Here is a 21855-nt window from a genome sequence, read left to right on the forward strand (position 1 = left end):
ATGTCTGAATGTAATCTAGGTCATACTTCATGCAGGGATAGGTGTCTTTATTTTCTGAGGTGTAAATGTACAATAATAACATGCAATCTATGCCACCACAAAGAAAAATACAAAGCTGAGAGGAGAATGTATAATGACTCAGGAGGATGTAAATCAACAGTGTTAATGGCACGTCAGATGGAATTGAATGTGAAAATGTCTAATGTCATTCACTTGGATTAGGAAAAATAGAAACATGTCATGTTTTATAAAAATGTTTTAAAATGTTAAGAGATTGGATGCTATTGGTGTTAATATGTAGATTTGGCAAGCAATTGTGTTCTGGCCTGTAGAGGCACTGTTCATTTTGTATGATCTTCACTTCCTATACGTAAGCTATTTTTATTTCACTTCCTGCGCAGACAGTTTTCAATTCTCATTTGAAGCACATTCATCTCCATCCACTCTTCATTTGTTCTTAAAACTGCAATATCTTTTCACAGAAAAAAAATCTCTCTTGAAAAACACTGAAAGAAAGCTTGTGTCTTGGGTGATTTGTGAGAAGTCGTTTAGCTCACTGCATAGCTGTGCCCTCACGTGAAAAGACAGCTCATCATCATCTGGACTGGAGACACATCTGACTGCCATAGACAATAACGTCAGCTTTGTACCTGAAAAACATCGATCGCCAATACCTGGAAGTCAGGTCAGAATGTGGCTCATCGACCTTGTCTTTGTGACACTCAAACAAAACCATAGTTAGCATAGGTGCAGCATGAGTTCATGCCAAAGCTGAAGTGGCAAGAATAAGAGCAGCATATGCAAAGTGTGAAATTAGATGCAAGAAGAGAAAGCACGTAGAGTACTGTGCAAAAATCCTAGGCACATGTGTATAGCTAGCATGCCTAAGACTTTTGCCCAGTACCCCAGAAATTTTATATACTGCACTGTACTGCTGCCGTAAAAAAAAACAAATTCCGTGATATAGGTGAGTGACGTTAAACCTGATCCTGATATGGGTCTCTATTGTAGACTGAGAGTGGGAAGGGAATTCATGTTTGAGAAAGGTGGAAGGGAAAAAGGAGGGAATGCGAAGCACCAGAGAGACAGTCTGTAATGATCAATAAACAAATTGTTTGAAATCATACGACCTGGCCTGGTGTCTCAGGGCTGGGCGTGTCTGCACCTGCTCTAAGCCTGGCCCCTGGGACTTCCTCTTGGTCACCTGTCCCACACCCATCCCATGATGCTCCACCCTCGCGATTCCCAGCACCCTTTGCTCCCACCAGATTTACAAACTTACTCTCTGCTCCATGTTGACAAATACAGTATTGTGCAAAAGACTTAGGCACCCTACCCTATATGCATACAGGTGCCTAAGACTTTAGCATAGTAGGGTATAGAGTGTAGAAAGCATGAATATAAGTGGAGAGAGCATCTATAGAAGCTACATTAAATGCACTCAAGGAAGCACGTGAAACTGAGGCTGCCTCAGCAGAGGCAAACATGCATGAAACAGCAGCTGACCTAGTTACTTGCAAGTCTATAACTGGAACCAGTCATACTTTGCTATCACACTGTCAATGTATCTGACTAAAGAATATGTCCAATCACATTATGGCTGTAAAAGTGATGGTGGTTCAGCTTTACAAGGAGAAATTGTCTACACCACTCAGCCAACATGTCTTTCACATAATCCAGATATTGACAGCCAAGGTCTACAGCATGCCTTTCCACGGTTCCACCACAACAAAGACATCAGTCAAAAGTTGCTACCAATGCCAATCCCATCTGCACTGACATGGACAGAGTGACCGTCCATCCATGCCAGGATTTTGGCAAACCAGTCTCCACAGTTCTCTCATTCTGGAGCAGCAGGTGCATTAGATTTGGCTTGGTATCTTGCTCATCGAGACCTAGTCACTGAGGGACTAAAAATGTAGAACAAACAGACTACAAGTCATCTGTCCTAAGTCAAGTTTTTGCAGTGCTGTGAATGGACTGTGTCTTAAACCAAGCGAAGAGCAAAACCTTCTCTGTAAGTGGCTTGGTGGCAAGTCACTGCAGCATTAATAATCAGTTAAGAGTTTACAAATGTTCTGGTGGAGACTGGACTAATGCTATGGCTCTCCAGAAACAATCAAAGAATCTCTCTTAAGTGGACTTTATCATTTTCCAAAGTTCTCACACAAAGAATTGCACAAGCTACCGGAACTTGCAGATCCATTGTCGGAGCTGCAAGCCACAGAAAGGTGAGGGTTATCTACTAGGTCTCAGTTTCCAGGACACAGCCAGAGGAATGAGTCCTGTAGTGGAAAAACTACTGAACTATATCCAAGAAAGAGCAGTGGAATCTGGTACAAAGTAAAGCATCATACACCCTATCCACCATTTTCATTCTTTGTGGACTTCATCTGTGCCACTCAGAAATGCAAAATGACCAGTTTCTTGTCTTCAGCAACTGGTAAACAGCTCATCCAAAGAGAGGACTCCAGAAAATCATGGAAACCAAAACCCTTATCACATTCTGCAAAACTGAAATAGAGAACTCTATCATGAACCCTGATAGACAATACCCTGTCCACTAGCAACCTTGCCTCTTAAGGAAATGCAGAGAACTCAGAGAAAAACTGTTTGCAGATGGCAGATGCTTCCTAAACATGCACTCAATAGAGTCAAAGAGTTGTGCCTCAATAGCACTCCAAGCAAAAGGCTGTAAGGCAATAGTACATTGCACTGAGTGCAACAGCGACCAGCACCTTGGGCTATTACTGGTTCCAGCATGGCAGAACGTGGCAAGGCGCCAGCTGAGCATGCAAAGAGGTATGCAGGAAAGGCTTCCAAGGCGAATACTGCTCTAAAGTATGTCTAGCCAAAATCTACCCAAAAAGACATCCTGAGCAAAAAAATAGAGAGAGGTGTGATATTAGATGATCAGAGTAATGTGTCATTGGCAAATTCAACATTCTTTGGCACATTCAGAATTCAAACTTCTGTTTCGCCAAACACTCTAAAGACATGTTCTGGAACATCAGAATTTGTCAGAAGCAGAGCCAGTGGATTTGTTGTGGAGTCAATAGGAAGGGATGTCTGCTTACCCTTACCAACCCTCATTGAGTGCAACCATATTCCCAACAACAGGGATGAAATCCCACCCACTGAAGCTGTACACAGTCGTTCTCATCTCAAGGGCATAGCTGACACGATTCCGCTACATAACTCTCCAACTGAGACTCTCCTGTTACTTGGCAGAGACGCCATCCATGAACACAGGGTAAGTGAACAACACAATGGTCAGCACAATAATGCACCTCATACTGAACAACTAGACCTGGGCTGGGTCATACTGGGTGAAGCCTGCCTCAGTGGCGCTCATCAACCCAGTGTCCGCACATTTAAGACTAATGTCCTGGAGAATTTCAGACATTGTGAGAGTAGAAACTGATGAAAGAGGAGATTGTAGATAAGCAAACCAAGTGTCCTGACATACTTACCTTTGCTCAAGCAGGTTTAGGCAAGCTGGTCTCGGGTCACTTGGAAGATGATTATAAGCTGGCACCTTCCATCGAAGATGAGGTCTTCCTTTGAATGATGAGCAAAGAGTTTAGCAAAGATGAGTTAAACAGTCAGGCAGCTCCCCTTCCTTTCCGCTCTCCCTGATAACTCCTACCAAACACAGACAGCAGACCTTAACCAAACTTATGTCCTTCAGTCGCACATTGAGAAGAAAAACAGATATGAAGGATGATTATGTGCAGTTCATGGAGAAGTTCTTCAGGAACAATCCACCAGACCCCAACTTTGGTGTTTACCACCCCAGAAACCTGTACGAGTACCAACTGTCTTTGATTCAAATGCACAGTTCAAAGGGTATATCACTGAACAATGTGCTCTTGCAGAATCCAGTTCTCAATAAGAGTCTGCTCGGTTCCTTATGAGCTTCAGATCTGATTCCATCTCAGTGAGGCCAGCCATCGAAGGAATGTTCCAATAGCTTCATAGTGAGAGAGGATCACTGAGACCACTTCAAATCCATGCAGTTTCCTTACCACCAACTAGACAACGAGATTGTGGAGTACTGCATGAGAGTTTGCGTATTTGATAATTGCCCCTCGCTAGCTGTAGCAATCTATTGGCTTAAGAGGGCAGTTAATGCAGGAGAGAAGGAAATCGGGACTGGAACACAGAGGTACATAGAAATGTTTTTCTATGCTGATGATGGTCTTAAATAGTTTACTAGTGTAGAAGAAGCAATTAGCCTGCTGAAAGCAGTGCAAGTCATGTTGGCACAGTGTAATGTCAGACTGCATAAGATCACATCCAGCAGTGTTGAGATCATGCAATGTCTCCCATCTGAAGGTCTGGCCAAATGTCTACTACAGTGCAGTAGCACTTATATCCACCATGATGAATTGCTTGGAGAGGCTGCGGTTGAAACAAATCAACTCCTGCCTGAGGAGCCACTTAGATCTGCACCAATTTGCCTACCAGCACAACAGGTCAACAGCAGATTCCATTTCACTGGCTTTTTACTCAACCTTGGAACATCTGGGTACTGAAGGTACATGCATCAGGATGCTCTTCATAGACTACAGCTCAGCATTCAATCAGCTTCAGCATCCCCTCAAAATGATTCAATAAGCTTCAAGACCTTCACATCAGTACCTCCTTGTGTAACTGGATCTTTAATTTCCTCACTTGCAGACCCCAGTCAATTTTAATTGGCAACAACATCTCCTCCCCAATCTCCATCAGTACAGATGCACCACAAGGCTATATGCTTAGCACCCTGCTCTACTCTCTTTATACATACGAATGTGACAGTAAACACCGTTCCAGTTTCATATTCAAATTGCTGAATCAAAGTCAGTGATGAATCAGCTTATAGAGGAGAGATTGAAAACTGGTTGAGTGATGCCTGAAGAGCAACCTCTCTCTCTGTGTCAGCAACACCAAGGAGCTGATTATTAACTAGAGGAAGAGGAATCCAGAGGTCCATAAGTCAGTCGTCATCAGGGTATCAGAGATGGAGAGAGTCAGCAATTTTAATTTCCTTCATGTTGTCATTTCATAGGATCTGTACTGGGTCCAGCATGTCACAGCCATTACAAAGAAAGCATGGCAGTGCCTCTGCTTTCTTACAAGTTTGCAAAGATTCGACATGTCATCTAAAACTCTGTCAAACTTCTATAGGTGCATGATGGAGAGTACACTGACTGGTTGCATCATGGCCTGGCATGGAAACACCAATGCTCTTAAATGGAAAAACCTATACAAAGTAGTGGATATGGCCCAGTCCATCACAGGTAAAGCCCACTCCACTATGAGCAACTCTACATGGGCTGATGTCGCAGGAAAGCAGCATCAAGGACCCCCACCATTCAGGCCATGGACTCTTCTTGTTGCTGCCATCAGGAAGGAGGTACAGGAGCCAGGATTCACACCACCAGGTTCAGGAACAGTTATCACCTTTCAACCATCAGGTTCTTGAATCCGAGAGAGTAACTTCATTTCAGCTTCACCTCCCCTAAAACTGAACTGTTCCCACAATCTATGGACTCAACTTCAAGAACTCTTCATGTCATGTACAGAACATTTACTGCTTATTTATTTATTATTATTATTTTGTTGTTTTTTTCTTTGTATTTACTGTGAATGCCCACAAGATAATGAAACTCAGGATTGTATATGGTGACATATATGTACTTTGATAATAAATTTACTTTGAACCTTGATCTTGGACAGGATCTTATTATTGATACCTTTACTTTCCAGGATGCTGATATTGAAAGACCTTTTACATGTGGTCGTGTAATATCGACTATCAACAGTCTATCTGACTCTCTTGGATCTTCTGCTCCAGTCAGTATCCAGGCATGCTACATGCTAAGAGTACTGACCTTGAACACTTGTGGATGGGATGTCCCACTTCCGAAAGAGAAACATATGCAGTGGCAGCAGTGGTGTTCCTCCCTTCAGGACCTTAGAGGCTTGAAAATTCCAAGAACTTACATGACAATTCCACTACCCACAGCCCAAAAGAAAGAGGTCCGTATCTTCTGTAATGCATTAACTAAAACTATTGCATACCTGAAAGTCACAGACACTGCTGGATATAGTGAAGCTGGATTCATCCTGAGCAAGGCAAAGCTTGCTTCCAAACCAGATATCACTATACCAAAGCTTGAACTTGGTGTTGCTGTTCCAGCAGCTCGGATGTCGGAGATGATAACCAAAGGGCAGCACACGGAACTAGACGATATCAATTTCTTTACTGACAGTAATGTTTTGCTTGGTTATACATATTTAATTCAACAAGGAGATTCACAGTGATTTTGCTCTAACTGGGGGGTTTAAGTTATGGGACTGTTTTCACTGCAGCGAAGGAAGCTAAAGGTGACCATATAGATGTTTATAAGAACATGAGGGCAATATTTACAGTGTTCTGTCCTTGGGCAAGGAAATCTAAAACCAGAGAGTCAAGGTTTAAGGTGAGATGGAAGAGATTTAAAAAGGAGTCAAGAGACAAGTTTTTTCCATATAGAATGAGTTTAGAAAATGAAACAAGCTATCAGATGCAGTGATAGAGGCAAGTATAATTACAATATTTAAAAGGCATTTAGACAGGCTTATTTATAGGAAGAATTTAGAGGGATATGGGCAAATGAAACTAGCTCAGGAAGCCACTTCGGTCAGTATGGATGAATTGGGCCAGCAGGCCTATTTCCTTGATCTACAATACTATGACACTAAGCCAGATACAAGTAGAACTAAGAAAGTAAGAAGTATTGAATTCAGGTTAGAGTTAGTAAGCCCTAAACAAAAAGAAAATGTGCTAAGAGGCAGTGGGAAGATAAGTAGAGGTGCTAGAAGTTAATTATTAAAGATAATTTTGGTATAGTTGATACAGATTTAATTTTTATCTCTTTGCAAACCCATGGCATTAATTTTCTAGAAGGACATGGGCAGAGGGTACACTAAGGTACTAGAAGAAAGGTCTTGAGTTACAAACTTAATTGAGTTTTTTGAGAAGTGACAAAGGAACGTTGCGAAGGAAGGCAGTGGACATTATCTACATGGACTTCAGTGAGTCATTTCATAAGATCTCCATGGCAGGGTGATTCAGAAGATAAAGATCCATGGGATCCAGGCAAACTGCCAACTTTGGATTCAGAAGTGGCTTGCCCAGAGAATAGAGAGTAGGGGTAAAAGGCTTTTATTCTAGTTGGAGCTCCATGACCAATGGTGTTCCACAAAGATTGGTGTTGGAACATCTGTTGTTTGGAAAATTGATGACTTGGATGAAAATGTAGATGGGTGGATTAGCAAGTTTGTGGATGACACCAAGGTTGATGGAGATGTGGATAATGTAAAGGTTTATCAAAGAATATGGGCAAAGAAGTGGCAGATGGAAATTAATCCAGGCAACTGTGAAGTGTTGCACTTTGGAAGGTCAAATGGAATGCAAAAGTATACAGTTAGTAATAGACACCTTAATAGCATTGAGGTACAGAAAGTGGCTATGCAAATAGGTATGGTGCTAAAGGAGGAGTATAGCATGCTTGCATCCATTTGTAGGGGTGCTGAGTATAAGTGAAAGGAAGTCATGCCGCAACTGTATAAAACCTTTGGTCAGACTGCACTTGCGAGTATTATGTGCAGTTCTGCTTATTCCATTACAGAAAGGATGCAGAGACTGTGGAGAGGGTGCAGAAAAGCTTATCAGGATGCTGCCTGGATTAGAATTTGTGAGTTATAAGAAAAGTTTTGACCAACTTAAATGATGCACCATCAATAACTCACACTGAGACGTAAGGCGAGATATCGGCTTTTATTGACTGGAAGAAGGAACGAGGAGTGAGTGTCTATCATACTATGTCCTGGAGACTGAGGCCGAGCGTCAGGCCTCAGATCGCCTTTATACAGGGGCCTGTGGGAGGAGCCACAGGAGCAGTCAGCAGGGGGCGTGTCCAGACAGGCACATAGTTCACCACATTAAGTTGTTCTCTCTAGAATGTTGGAGGCTGAGGAGAAACCTGATAGATATTTCTTTTTAATTATAAGAGGTGAAAACAAGGGAGACTTCAGAATCTTTAACCCCAAGGTGAAAAAGTCAAACAGTAGAGGATGATGTCTTTAAGGTTACAGGGGGGAAAGTTTAAAGGTGACATGTGGGACAAGTTTTTTACATAGAGGGTGACAGTAGTCTGCAATGCCTGGGTTAGTGGTGGAAGCAGGCAGTTTAGTGGATTATAAAAGCTTTTAAATAGACACATGAATGTTAAGGGAACGGAGGGATATGGAGGAGGAGGACATTCAGTATAAATTGGTATCAAGTTCAGCACAACATTGCAGGCTGAATAACCTGTCAGGTGCTGTACTGCTCTAGAGAACTGTTTTGCTCTCAGGATTATACAGCCCTGGCTGGAAATGTATGACTATTCCTTTATCTTTGCTGTATATACACCCTCTCTTTCACCAGATGGACTGTAGTGGTTCAAGGAGATAAATTGTTATCAACCCCTCTAGCATAATTTGGTACATTGTGGTGCTCATATGCTATAAATAAAAATTCAGGGCAGTCATGTTTCAGGATTCCATGCCTCAGTGTCTCCTAAATAAGATTCACTATTGGCCCTCGTGTCTTACTGGTGGCTACAATGCTGAAAGTGGGTTGAATATTCCTTCAATGTTATAAAGATGAAAGTCTTTGCTGTTAATCAATAATAAATTATATATTACTCAGAGGTTGAGGGAAGCAGAAGGGCTAAGTTCTTCAAGTGTTTTTGGTTGTACTTTGGGAGCCAGAGATTATACATTTCCAGATTTTCTTTACAGTTTTTAACAAGATCTATAAGATAGCATTCCTCAGATTAAAGTGGGAGATTCTATTTTGACATTACGGATGCTATGACAACAAATCCTGATAGTTAACTGTTGATGTTTCAATATGACAAATTCCGAAAGAGATATTTACTGCTCAGTTTTCAGTGGAGTTCACAATCCATGTAAGGATTATAATTTGTTTTAGGTGCACAAGTTTTGACAGTAGCTGCCACTTTTCAGAATGCTAAGAAATGCATAAAATTAAAGATGAGAGATTATCATTTTGTGCTCCTTTTCCTAGCAGAAGTCTTTCTTCAGGTCTGCCCAGCAAATTGAAAGCTTGCCCCTGCAATTGCAATTAAAAAAGAAATCAATCTTAGCATTTGTAATATTAAGTTGTGCAAACTTAATAGGAGCCTGATAAACAGACTTCAATTTTATGCTGCAACGATGTATTTGATTTTTAAAATTTTTTAATTCAGTTCAATATTCTTCATTTGTTTTTATTAGTGTTTAGTAAATGGGTGTTTTTCATTAATAAAGAAGCTTCAAGAAATGCGTCAAATGCATCAGCCTTTGGTATCTAGAGAGTAAAGCTAAGTGGGGAACAGTGATATTAATTACAAACTCACTCATGCTTTATTCAGTAAATTCACAGCGAATGTCAACCGATAAACAATAATCAACAACTGCAATTAAACAAGAAGCTTAACATATCCGTTTTCTTTTATGTAATCATTAACTCCTTTTCTCAAAATTACCCAGCTCTGCCTGTGTTCTTACTCTTACAGCCTTTATCAGTTCTGCCTGCCTTTTCATTGGCTACGTAGAACAGCCCATATTCCAAGCCTTCCCCAGTAATGTTCCTCAGGTCTTCCTCCACTACACTGATGACTGCATTGGTGCTGGTGCATGCACCCACAATTAACTCGTCCAGTCCATCAACTTTGTCCCCAACTTACACCCTGCCTTTAAATTCATTTGGTCCATTTCTGACAATGCCCTCCCCTTTCTTGGTCTCTCTGACTCCATCTTTGGAGGGACTGCCAACCAACATACTATATAAACCTATCGATTCCCACATTTTATTTTGACTATATCTCTTCCCACCCTGTCTGCTGTAAAAATGTGATTTCCCTTTCTCAGTTCCTTTACCTCTGTCACACCTGTTCCTAGGATATGGCTTTCTGGTCCAGGATATTAGAGGAGAGGATTTAATTTCCTCCAACATTGATATTGCCCTCAATTGTAACTCCTCTATTTCCCAAAAGTCCATGCTCACCCACCTGCCCACTGCATTAACAACAGTAAGAGTTTCTCCTATCCTCCTCTAGCAACCCATGAGTCTCCACATCCAACACATCAGCCTCTGTAACTACTGCCATCTCCAAAGGGGTCCTACCACTAAACATATTTTAACCTCGTCTTCCCCTGCTATGCTCTTTGCAGGGATCTCTCCTTCTGTGATTCCCTTCTTCATTTGTCCCTCCCCACTAATTTCCCTCCTGGCACTTTGACAAGCTGACAGAATGCTACACCTGCCCATATACCTCCTCCCTCACCTCCATCTAGGGCCCTAAACTGTCCTTCCAGGTGAGGTGACACTTCACCTGTGGATGTGTCGGAGTCTACTGTGTCCAGTGCTTTGGTGTGGCCTTCTATACATTGGTGAGACCTGTTGTAAATTGGGGGACAGCTCTGTCGAGCTCCTCCACTCCATCTGCCAAAAGTGGAACTTCTTACTGGTCAAACATTTTAATTCTGATTCCTAAACCCATTCCAACATGTCAGTCCATGATCTCATCTTGTGTCACGATGAGGAACACCTCAGGGCGGAAGAGAAACATCTTGTATTCTGTCTGGGTAGCTTCCAACCTGATGGCATGAATGTTGTTTTCTCCTTCTGGTAAGAACTATTTTAACTCTTCCTCCCCTCTTCTTCTATTCCCCACTCTAGCCCCTTATCTTTTCTCAGATGCCTATCACCTCCTCTCATTCCTTTTCTCCTACGGTCCACCCTCGTCTCCCATCAGATCCCTTCCTCTCCTGGTGTTTATCTTTCCCACCCACCTGGCTTTGCCAATCACCTTCTAGCTATCCTCCTTCCCCTACCTCTATCTATTTATTCTGTCTTCTTTTCCCTTCTTTCCCAGTCCTGAAGAAGAGTCTTGCCCTGAAACATCAACTGTTTATTCATTTCCAAAGATGCTGCCTGACCTGCTGAGTTCCTCCGGCATTTTGTGTGTGTTACTGTGGATTTCCAGCATCTTTATCACCAATACCATGCTACCGAATAGCACATCACACAGACATATGAGATATTCTGTGAAGATTTTGAAGGTCTTTTGAAGGTTATGTGTTGTTTTATGAAATAAGGAGAATTATAAAATATATTCTGCCTTGCTTTCATTTATTGCTGACAAGAATTTGATCTGTATAAACAAGAAAAGTTTTTGCAAGAGGTCTTGGGGATTTTTATTTTGCTTTCTTGTCAACTAAAGCTCAGAAAATGTTTAACACTATAATATGCAAAAAACAGCATGGATCCAACCACTGGAAATTTTCCTGGGTTTTGTGTTTGAACTTTTGGGGAGAAGGTATCAGCAGTTGAGGTGATTGACTTCACCAGATCAGCCACGCAATTTGACAGTTAAAACAGAGGAGAAAACAAATTGGTCAATATTGCCAAAACCCAAATGGGATGGAATTCATCCATGATGCTTTTGGGTTGAAGCTTGCCTGCAATTACAGCCGCGACTCAGATTTGAATACTCAACCCTTAACTGTCCCAATTGAGTGCAGCTGGAATCGATGTGAATACAGAGATGAGTTACTGGGTCGTAGTGAAGGGTAGCCCCATACCCTGCTAACCTTGGCAGTGTGAAGTCCAAGTAGCTTAATACTGAATCTCCACATCCTGACCAACAGGTGACTCCGTCTCGCCTTGTCCCCGCTCTATCATAGACTCTCCTTTCATTATCTCCTCCTCATCAATGCCTCAGAGTAATTCCATCAATTTCCTTCCCTCATACATCTACCTGGAGCCTATTTACTCTCACATACCCACCAATTCCACCTTGAAAGTCCTACCATCCATCTGCACGAGGAAGAACTAATTTCTACACAATATTTTTCCCTCATTATGTTTTTCTAATTTTATATTTCCAGCTTCTACAGTTTTTTACAGTTCATTTAGAAAGGTATAGTATTTCTGACCTAAAAATCTCAAAGCAAAAGGATGTTCCATGATTTTAACAAATATACTTCTATCTCCCATCAAGACGGGTTAAAAGTTCTCCACCTGCTTCTCAACAAAGGACCCACTAGTTGACTCTCCACTACCACTGTCCTCTGGCAGAACTGGCCCTCACCCTCAACAATTTCTCCTTCAGGTCTTCCCACATTCTCCAAACTCAAGGGATAGCCGCATGGGCCCTAGCTATGCCTGCATTTTCATTGGCTACATAGTCCATGTTTCAAGCCTTCCATGGTAATGCACTTTCTGCACTAAGTTAGTGACTGTGTTGGTGCTGCTTCATTCACCAATGCTGAGTTCGTTAATTTTATCAACTTTGTCTCAACTTACACCCTGCCCTTAAATTCATTTCGTCCACTTATGACATAGCTCTCCTCCTTCTCGATATCTGTATCTCCATCTCTGGAGACAAACTATTTACCAACATCTTTTACAAACTTACCAATTCCCATGGCTATCTTGAATATACCTCTTCACACCCTGTTTCCCAGAAAAATGCTATTCTCTTTTCTCAGTTCCTTTGTCTCTGCTGCATCTGTTCCCAGGATGAGATTTTCCTTTTCTGGACAGAGATGGCCTCCTTCTTCAAAGAACATAGTTTTCCTTCCACTGATGCTGCCCTAACCCACATTGCCTCCATTTCCCAGACCTCCATGCTTAGCCCATCTTCTTGCCTCCTTAACAAGGTAGGAGGTCCTCTGAACACGTACAAACGCTGGATGAACTCTTGTCCTTCCCTACCATCCTACGAGCCTTCACATCCCACACATCATTCTGCACAACTTCTGCCATCTCCAAAGTGATCCAGCCACCAAGCATAACCTTATCTTCCCAAACCGCCACCCCCCCTCACTCTCCGTTCTCCACAGGGATCGCTCCCTCCATGATCCTCTTGCCCAATTGTCCCTCCTTACTAATCCCCCTCCTGTCACATATACCTGCAAGTGACAGAAATACTACACCTGCCCATTCACCTCCTACCTTACCTCCATTCAGGGCCTCAAACAGTCCTCCCAATTGAGGCTGCACTTCACCTGCAGATCTGTTGAGGTCGTCTATCGTATCCGTTGATCCTAATGTAGCTTCCTCTACATTGGTGAGACCTGACATTGGGGGACCACTTTGTCGAGCACCTCCACTCCATCTGGCAAAAATTGAATTTCGCGGTAGCCAACCATTTTAATTCCTATCCCCATTCCCATTCTGACACGTCATTCCGTGGCCTCCTCTTTTGCCACATGAGGCCATTCTCAGGGTGGAGGAGCAACACCTCATATTCGGTCTGGGTAGCCTCCAACTTGATGGTGTGAACATTGATTTCTCCTTCCCGGGTTTTTTCCCTCCCCCTTCCCTCTTCCTCTATTCCCCACTTGGGCTTCTTACCTCTTCTCCTCACCTCCCCCGGTGCCCCTCCTTCCTGCCTTTCTCCAATGTTCCACTCTCCTCTCCTAACAGATTCCTTCCTCTCTAGCTCGTTAACTTTCCCACCCTCCTGACTTCACTTACCACCTTCCAGCTATGCTCAAACCCCCTTCCCCCACACCTTTTTATTCTGGCGTCTTCTCCCAAACTTTCCAGTGCTGAAGAAGGGTCTGGGCCCAGAATGTCAATGGGTTTATTCATTTCCATAGATGTGTTTATTTTATCTGTTTATTCATTCCATATGTGTGCTACTCTGGATTTCCAGCATCTGCAAAATCCCTTATGTTTATTTCCCTATTTAAAATTTTATCTACTGACAGTCACAAGATTATCAAATGAGTTTCCTTAAGTTGTTGCTATATTTGTAATTTATTTAGGCTATGCAGTTAAACCACATTCAGAAGTTCTCTTTCTCCTTTGGCATTTTGGATCTCTGGTCCTACCCAGTACAGAGTTCACAAGCAGAAGCTGATGAACTATCTTCTTGTTTTCTGTTTTGCTCAGTTTTTTCTTTACCTTGATCTGGAAAGTATGTTTGACAAATATTTTTTTACCATCCAATTCTGCAAGGCATTCAGCTGTACAGATTACATGTTGTTGGAATAGATTTCAAGGCACTAGGCACCAAACAGTATACAGAAAACTGCTGAATCAAAAGGGAAAAATGCCTGGAATTTATGAGCTGTGTATTTTCTCAAAAAAAAAATGCCAGGAGAAATGAATTGAATAATTGAATATCTAAACAGAAATCTATAGTGTAGCAGAGGGAGCTGGTGAATATACATTTACCTTCAGAATAAAGCATTTTGTATATTTGAGATGCACAGCTTTACAACTGTTTATTTATTTAGTACATCATAATTATTGAATATAATTATAAAAGCTGTCAAAATGTTGTACACTTTGTTGGTTAGGTTGCTATGATTAAGCTTCCAAGGTTTTTACAGATAGAGTGAGGATATCCATTATGTACAACAAAAGGATAACTCCAAGTATTTTGTAAATAGTGGAAAAAATATTAGTGAAGGTAATTTGACAGCTGATGTAAAACCATTCACAAAATAATATGGACAGTCAGAAGCCAATAGAATGAGGACTTTCGAGTATTGACCAGAGAACAAAAGTCTAAAGTTTGATTTATTATCTTTCAGTGGTGACCAAACATCATTGAGAATCACCATGAACGCTGCTTCGTGAGGTCCCATAAAGATGCTGCTAATCTCAAAGTGGCATCCTCTATTGATTATTTCAAATTTTTCTGACGGCCACAATTTGGCCTTACTGGTAAAATCTTTACCGCCAAGATATAAAAGGACATGGTACAAAGCATGTGCCACTCTGCTAAGGCAATGTTGCCAATAAATGAACGGAAACTGAAAATGGACTATGCAGAGATGAGAGAAGATGGACGTGTGCTCCTAGTGGATCAGGGGCTCCTGGCCATTGTAGTGAAGAAACTATAAGTAGAAAGTCTGCTATTTAAAACAGCTTCACTGAAGATCCCCAGACCTTTGGTTTAGTTATTCGTTTTTAGTACCTGGGCATCACTGCTGAGATCATTATTTATCGCCTATCTCTAATTGACCCTGAGAAGTGTAGCTGAGCCATCTTAAAATGCAGTGGTTTAGAAGTCATTCTGCCGAAGGTACTCCAAGGTTCTATTCAGGAAGATGTTTCTGAACTTAGACTCGATGATACATTCCCAATTTCACGACGGTGTGAGAGTGCAAAGGCATCCTGTAGCTACTGATGTTTCCTGTGGCTGCTGCCCTTAGCGTTCTTGGTGGGAAAGGTTATAGGTTTGGAAAACACTGTCAGAGTTGCCAGATGAGTACTGGAGTGCATTTTTACAGACAGTCCACACTGCAGCAAAGGTTTGGGACGGTAGATAGGGTGTCAACAAAATAGGATACTTTGTCTGGGATACAGTCTGCCTGCTTGAAATTGGTTTGAACTATACTGATGCCAGTATGCAAGGAGTACTCCATAACAGTCCTGACACATTTGTAGGTGATGGAAAGGCCTTGAGGAGCCAGGAGGCCATGGTGATAGAGTCATTGAGCACTACAGCACAGAAACAGGCCTCTCAACCCCTTTAATCCATGCTTAACTATTTTTCTGTCTAGTCCCAGTGACTTGCACCTGGACCGTAGCTATCCACACCTCTTCTATCCATGTACTCATCCTGATTTCTCTAAAATGCTGAAATTGAACCGGCATCCACACGTTGGCAGCTTATTCCACACGCTCACCATCCTCCCAGTGTAGAAGCTGCCCTTCATGTTCCCCTTAAACACTTCACCGTTCACTCTTAACCCAATGAACTCAAGTTCTAATCTCACCCAACCTCAGTGGAAAAAACCTGCTTACATTTATCCTATCAATATGCTTCATAATTTCGTATTCCCCGATCAAATCTCCCCTCATTCTCCTATGCTCCACATCATAACCTTTTCAACCTATACTATGACTCAGATCCTCAAGTCCTGGCAATATCCTTGTAAATTTTCTCTGTGCTCTTTCAGTCTTATTGATATATTTCCCAGCTTTCAGCTTATGTATTTTGAGAGGACCGGAAGTGACGGCATTGATGAATACTTATTTTTGTGAGATATTATAAACAGCCCGCTTTTTTTTTCCTTCTCTTTTGTTTTTTTTTTCTTTTATATTACTTATTAGTTATAGTTATTAGATTAGATTAGCTAGTTCTGCATTATATAAATTTTTTTTTGTTTCTTTTTCTTTCTTTTTTCTGTTTTTTTTATATTATACATTATGAAATATTTAGATTTACTATGTCCATACATATATCTTATGGCTTATGTCTTGGTAAACTCATTTATATTGTAACTATTATGTATGTTTTTTTTTCATATGTAATGGAATGTGTATGTTGGTAATTTCTTTATCAATATATCATCTGTATTCTGTCCATATTACTAATATTAATAAAAAGATTTAGGGAAAAAAAAGATATATTTCCTGCAAGGAGGGATCAGTACTGCACACAATACTCCACGTTTGGCCTCGCCAACATCTTATGTAACTTCAACATAACATCCCATCATCAACAACTTCAGGAAACCTGGTCTTGGGTTTAGTACCTTAGCCACAGTATTTATATGGTGATTACATTTGAGTTTCAGATCAATGATGACGTTTGGTTTGTTCATGGTGGGAACTAAGTAATGAAAAAGCATTAATGGTATTTCTGGCGGCAAGTTGCCAGCCATGTATCTGTATGACATCATTGGTGGGCACAGCTCAGTCCATCACAGGCAAATCCCTCCACGCCACTGAGTAAATTTACATACAGCACGGTTACAAGAAAGCAGCACCCACCATAAAAGACCCCCACCATCCAGGCCGTGCCTTCTTCTCACTACTTTCATTAAGCAGGTTGTGCAGAAGCAAACACCATCAGGTTCAGGAACAGTTGTTACCCTACAATCGTCAGGCTCCTGAATCAGCCTGAATGACTTCAATTGCCATGACTCTGAACTGATTCTTTAACCTACAGACTCACTTTCAGGAACTCTTTACAACTCATGTTTTCAGTATTATATTTTATTTGCAGTTTGTCTTCTTCTGCACATTGGTTATTTGTCAGTCTTTCCTTACATATAGTTTCTTGTAAATGTTATTGTACTTCATTTATTTTCTGTAAATGCCTGCAAGAAAATAAATCTCAAACTAGTATATGGTAACCTGTATGCATTTTGATAATAAATTTACTTTGAATTTTGTAAACTTTGGGAAAGCCTGCAATTCAGCAATTTCCATTATGTCTGTTCTTATGGACTGAGAAAACCACAAATGACCCATTTCTTCTTGAAAATGAAGCTTGGGGGGTCTTCAAGGAGCTTCAGCCTGAAACTGGCAGTAAGGAACAGTGTATACACATCTGAATACTACACCCTGAATAATAACAATTGAAAATACAAGAAATATCAGCAAGTCAGGCAACACCTGTGGAAAGAGGAAGACATTTTACATTCCATACAAGACTTGAAAAGCTATCACTGTAAAATTTTAACAATGTGTAAGTTAACATAGACAGAACTCTGAAATGTATGCAGTGCTCTTTAGTGCCAGTCTCATGGTCATTCCTGGCTGTTGCTGCCCAAAGCTTCATTTTGTTTGTCCTGTCTTCTACCCTAGGTGTAGAAATCCTTTTGCACAGCTTCACTTATAAACAAAAATCACTATCAGAATATTCCTGGGTATCTTAAAGACTTGTGAAAATTGGTGACCAGCTTTTCAATGAAATTTTCATTTGTGATCTCCAGGGTAAAATCTCTCAGATGATTTCAACTGTACTCAAGCGTGCATATTTTGACTCCAGCATGACTTTCAAGTTCACCGGCTTGCTTAAGAACCATTCTTACAATATATGAGATTAGGTTTTTTTTCAGAATTTTGAAAGCAAGTGGAAGAATAAACAGAAGCTTTTCCTTTAGCTTAGGATGTTCAAAGAAGAAATCATAAAGGAAAAGCCAGTCCATTCAAGAAAAATACTGGGAATATTTATGCATGTAGAGTATACATGAAAAGAATAAATACTAACTCAATTAATAGAAGTGGTAAATGTATAATGTTGAAGGATATATAGTGGTATGATGGTTAGAGTTGGAATGTACAGTATAACTGCTATCATCACGCTAAACAGTGAAGTAATGCCTACTGTTTCCCTTGAGTCACAGGTAATTCCCACTTACTCTAATATGAAAACAAAGGTATTTCTGACCAAGGGATGGATCACAGACACACATGCACATGCATGAGCAGGGGAAATCTTCAGGCTTTGTTTATCCCCTGGTAGATATGATCATTTTTGAGATTGGACTGTTACATTTCAGATGGCATGTTGGCTACTGTAAACTTTTAGAAATACAAGAAGCCTGTTGACTGCACAAGTTTAATGCCCGGCATCGGCGAAACGAAGTCCTAACATATAGACTTGCTCAGTCTGACACAAAGCAGAGTGGGAATTAACAGAGTGAGGTGTTCTCTCAAGAGAAGGTGACCTAATCAAGGTCTGATGAAGTTGTAGAAAAATTAATACCTTTGGGAGATATCAAAATTAAAGATAATAAATACATATGGTCACCAACAAATCCAAATGAACTTCAAAAGTGATTATTTGAATTTGGCACCATGTGGAACTTTGAAACAATCAGCCTGCAAGAGAAAGCCAGATACATATCCGTAAGGTATGATTAAATATGCTAAGTTAAAGGGATGTGAAGTAAGATGCAAGAAGACTCATTGAGAATGTAATAATGGCCATAGCCAATATTGAACAATACTGTCTTTCTATACTGTATATTTCTATGTAATCATCTATTAAGTTAAAATTCAATCACTCACAACAAACCTAAAGATTAATTTTAAAATGTTTGTAAACCTTGTTGATCCAACTTGTTGAGATGAAGTGCTCAAATTGTTCCTGAAATTTGTACATATTGTTCTAGAATCAGACAATCCGACATTAATTGTGTGTCAAGTAGAAAATTATTTCTGAATCCACAGTGATTACAATGAGCATTATATCTTTCAAGGTTGCATCATACAACCACTTGATTCCTGCTGTTCCAGAAGTCAAATAAGGTTTCCTTCTAACTTCGATACCTTGGTAGCAAATAAATGTGTTCAAAGTAAATTAAAAATACACATTTAAAGAAAAACATTTCCTTATTATCCTTCTTCTAGGTTGTCCATTGCAGATGTGTTAACTCCTGGAGCCTATTGGAGTGTTCCAAACAAAAATACTGGGTCTTTCAAATTAACTTACAGGTAGGGTCCATAATCAAAACCAATATAAGCTGAGATATCCATAGCCTATTCAACATCAAATAATATCAGAAGACAATGTCTTTATGATTTAAATTTAACACAGTCAGATTTTAAAAGTGTCACCAGTTGCTGTGAGAAAGTTTTTAGACTTTTGCTTTTCATTTACTTTTAATCATAAGCTGCTGAATATATTAAGTGAACTTTCATGTACACGTTTTGATAACATTATTGCAGGACCATTTATTTTCATGTAGAACATGGCTGAACATTGCCCTTTTTGACTAAAGCAATTAATAATCTTGTCTACAATCCTCCATGACTTACCTCTGCATCCACATTTAAGAACTCGGAATTCTGATGTGATAGAAAGATTAGTGGCAAATGAATTCAATATATTGTAGAGTAAAACAATACAACAATCATTTGTAACCCGCTTCATGTAATCCATGATAAAATCAATGCTTCTGCAAGTGGAACTTTAGCTCATGATCATTAATTTACAGCTGGATCACTCGAGTGAGAAGACGGGTGAATTACTGTTGCTGCATATTACATGGGAAACACAGCACCACAATATTTTAAAAAGGAGATAAATCAAATATGAAAATAAATTGAAAACTAGACAGATGTTTTAAAACAAACATTTGGCTTCAATGCTTGCACATTTTATGTCTTACAAAATCACACTTTAATAATCTTATTTTCAAGTTTTCTTCGTCATAATTCCTTGCTTAGTACTCCTTTTACTAACAGCTCATTTTAGATGTCAGTTTCCAGCACAGAATGGGGTCTTGGTTCTAAATATCATCCTTTAAAGGGCCAACAAGATTAACTTTCTTGTTTGTCTTCTGGCAGTGTTCTACTAAGTTGTCCTATTTTCATTTGAAATTAACTTACCTTAAAACACACATTCAATTAAGAAATTAGCAAGAATAGTAATAAATGAAGTCTCCGTTTATCCAGAATCATGGGCTAGATTGTGCTCCAAAGAGAACCAGTGGCCACATTCTGCTTGTGGGTTGGCTTGTCCTGACCTCTGATGGAATGTGGAAGTCAGAAAGGTGTTGGAGTCTAGATAAATGCACAGTTCAGTCTTTAGACTCACCACAGGGTGTGAAAACAGGCACACCCTTAATTACAGCCTGTTTTTCACTCTGCGGAATAGTCAGAGGACATAGGGATGGGTTTGATTTCAGAGCAGCTCACTGGGTTAAGCATTCTTGCCAAGGATATGGAATCAGTTAGAGATATGTCTAGGAATACTCACTGCTACCAGATGCAAAGAGGTGAAGAAAAAAATACTTAGACTTCATAAAAAACCTACATGAGTTCCAGCTTTCAAATATTTTCATTAAACTTGAACTGTAATGCATACAAAAACAGGTAAGAAATCATTTAATTACCACTTTAGGTAGGTTCATGAATCAAAATAATGTTCAGAAGTAGCTTCTTATTTGCAATTTTCGCAACCATGAAACTCCCTTTATAAATCAGCGAACACTTCCTTGTTAAAACCACCTGCACAAATCATGTTGATTTAAAAATTAGTACTTCACTGCAAGTTGTTTTTGGTATCTTAGAAGAAGATAAAAGCGTGAACAATTCATAGTTCTCCTGCAAGCTTATTTTTAAACGGCATTTATTTTGCTAAAGAAAAGTTTGTCATTATTGAAAACTCACGTTCAGAGGGTTTGAAAACTGTTCTTACTGCTCCATTTCCTGAGCCAATGCAGCCATCCTCATCATCACAGTCTCCACTGAACTCGACATCATCACTATCCATCTGACCACTGCCCTTTCCTGCCCGTCGCCACTGTTCGTATTTGGAGGTCACTTTTCCTTGTAACAGCTGCAAAGTGAAAAGCAGCAAGTAGTAGATGGATACTTTGAAAGATATGACAACTTCAAAAATTTTCAAAGAAAATGCAAAAGGTGGGGGCAACATTAAAAAGAAAATGGCAATCAAAAGACTATCAAAAACTATTAAAAAATGATGTGCAACTAACAAAATTTATCAAATGAATATGTGAATTTCAAGCATTTTGGCTTCAATTTAAAACAAAAATTCAAGATTACTGAATCTCAGAGAAATATTGGTGGTGTCATTACATGGTACATAATTACATTAATACAATATGAAAGAGTTCATTGAAATCAAGAAATATTGGCAAATTTAAGTTAATGTAATGTGACATTAAAGATTGCCAATCAATTGTAAAACATTTTTAAATCAAGATAATTGTGACAGCACTGTAATGTGCCAGTCAATTCAATTTCTGGAAGGAATCATTTGAAATTATAATCATTATTAAAATTTATTCATTTATATTACATCGATCTTGTCTTTGGAAATTTATCAATATTATAAGAGTATGTGTATAAATATTAACCGAATTACTTAGTCAACATGAAAAGGAGAATTTTGCAGCATTTTGAACATGAGCTAGTTTAAGACAGAAATATTATGCTTCGCTATATTCTCCTCCATATACCTCAGTAAATCTTTTGTAAAATTAATCTCCTGATCAAATATTAACTGTAAGTTTGTACCCATCCTCAGAAATACAACTTCCAAT

At 39.8% G+C, this 21855-nt stretch overlaps 1 protein-coding gene across 9 annotated transcripts in view; it reads right to left on the reverse strand.

Annotated features, from left to right (window-relative positions):
• Window positions 1–21855, reverse strand: part of LOC132394341 (glypican-5-like) — an 855183-nt gene that overhangs the window by 405899 nt on the left and 427429 nt on the right. For 7 of the 9 annotated variants that reach the window (XM_059970368.1, XM_059970369.1, XM_059970371.1 and 4 more), the window contains one exon: window positions 20960–21128. In XM_059970368.1, the coding sequence (XP_059826351.1) occupies window positions 20960–21128 (169 nt within the window). The other 2 variants (XM_059970374.1, XM_059970375.1) reach the window with 2 other exon arrangements.

This window comes from Hypanus sabinus, chromosome 5 (genome assembly GCF_030144855.1).
Source record: "Hypanus sabinus isolate sHypSab1 chromosome 5, sHypSab1.hap1, whole genome shotgun sequence".
NCBI classification, from domain to species: Eukaryota; Metazoa; Chordata; class Chondrichthyes; order Myliobatiformes; family Dasyatidae; genus Hypanus; species Hypanus sabinus.